At 42.6% G+C, this 1,364-nt stretch overlaps 1 protein-coding gene across 3 annotated transcripts in view; it reads right to left on the reverse strand.

Moving 5' to 3' along the window:
- dlec1 (DLEC1 cilia and flagella associated protein) overlaps nt 1-694 on the reverse strand; it is a 10,726-nt gene extending 10,032 nt beyond the window's left edge. For 2 of the 3 annotated variants that reach the window (XM_037973257.1, XM_017406433.3), the window contains exons 1-2: nt 465-694; nt 217-357 (exon numbers count right to left, since the gene is read on the reverse strand). In XM_037973257.1, coding sequence (XP_037829185.1) covers nt 217-357; nt 465-533 — 210 coding nt within the window. In that variant the 5' untranslated portion in view covers nt 534-694. Of the gene's footprint in view, nt 1-216; nt 375-464 lie in introns of all 3 variants that reach the window. The other variant, XM_037973258.1, reaches the window with a different exon arrangement.
- Between the last annotated feature and the right edge of the window lie 670 nt (nt 695-1,364).

Genomic DNA, 1,364 nt, shown 5'->3' on the forward strand with positions numbered 1-1,364 from the left:
GTGACAAAATTTAGGCATGAATTTTTAGCAGAAGCTAAATGTGACAAAATTTAGGCATGAATTTTTAGCACAAGCTAAATGTGACAAAATTTAGGCATGAATTTTTAGCACAAGCTCCTTTACAAACGGCGCCCCATAGAGGAGGACGAGAACAAACAAAACAAGACGCCGTTTCTGTCATTTTCTCCTTTTAAACCCGAAGGTTTAAATATTTACCCGCCGAAGCTCTTCTGCGTGTTCCTCGCGGTAGCTGCTCTGTCCCGTCTTTGTCTGGTCAAGGTTGGACAAGGTGTCTTTCCCAATGATGTCCCTTGTGTATGTGTTCTTGAAGGTGTCAGCTAATATTTGAGAAATGTCCTGGAATTAAAACAACACTAAGAATAATGAGGGTAAAAATGAGGGAGATGTTTATATCACAATGAAAATTGATGTTTTGCACAAGTTTAAAAGGGTTTAAAATTCACCTGTGATTTTCCTGTTGTGGGTTCGTGTCTGTCCGCTGAACGGGACACGTCCGGTTCTGGTTCCTCCATCCCGCTAATTTAATTTTAATTTAATTTAATTCACAGTCCATGCCGCGTTATTGTTGTTTGTATGTAATTCGGGTAAAAACCCCGACGTACCTGCAGCAGAAATTACGTCAAAGTTAGCGACAAAACTCGGAGATTCGAGGGCCCGTATTTGTGAGCGGGCGGTTGCCTGGCAACAGACACCGACCGGGTGCGCGCGCAGCCTGTTTTGGATCGAATCGCGAAAATTCCTAAAATCCCGAGGCTGCGGGTTCGAATCCAGGCTGCGACAGGAAGGGCCTGAATTATTTCACACGAGTTTTGCTCCTGAAGGAGGGAGCAACCGAAAGAAAAGAATACAAACGACGAAAAAAATATAAAAACACTTAAATATACCCATTCAAGCTTGCTTGGAGCGTTTGTAAACAGCAGCCATATTTAAGCCAAAATAGCTAAATAAAATGTTAATTACAAAGTTTTTACAAGGCTTTCTGTCAGCTCTAGATTTGCTGATATCTAAAACCATACTCTAACATATAGGCCTCTTGTAATGAATGTAAATCAAGATTTTATTGATATTTCAGAACATCAGGCAGATGATGTCTGCACAGAGCAGGCAGCTGGCTCAGCGATTCGCACCACTTCAGCATCCCTTTAACTGTGATTATCCCCACTTTTAAGCACGCAGGCCTCAATCCCTGCCGTCCTCCTCGCTGACGTTTCTCACTAAACCTCAAATAAAGGCTTTTTTTTAAGTGTTATCTGTATGGTGTCATGCAAAACAGGCTGGTTCTCGCTTAGAGAGACGTTCCAAATCCACGATCAGGCCAGTCACATTCGCCGCCAAAGGCCAAG

This window comes from Kryptolebias marmoratus, linkage group LG21 (assembly GCF_001649575.2).
Source record: "Kryptolebias marmoratus isolate JLee-2015 linkage group LG21, ASM164957v2, whole genome shotgun sequence".
Lineage (NCBI taxonomy): Eukaryota > Metazoa > Chordata > Actinopteri > Cyprinodontiformes > Rivulidae > Kryptolebias > Kryptolebias marmoratus.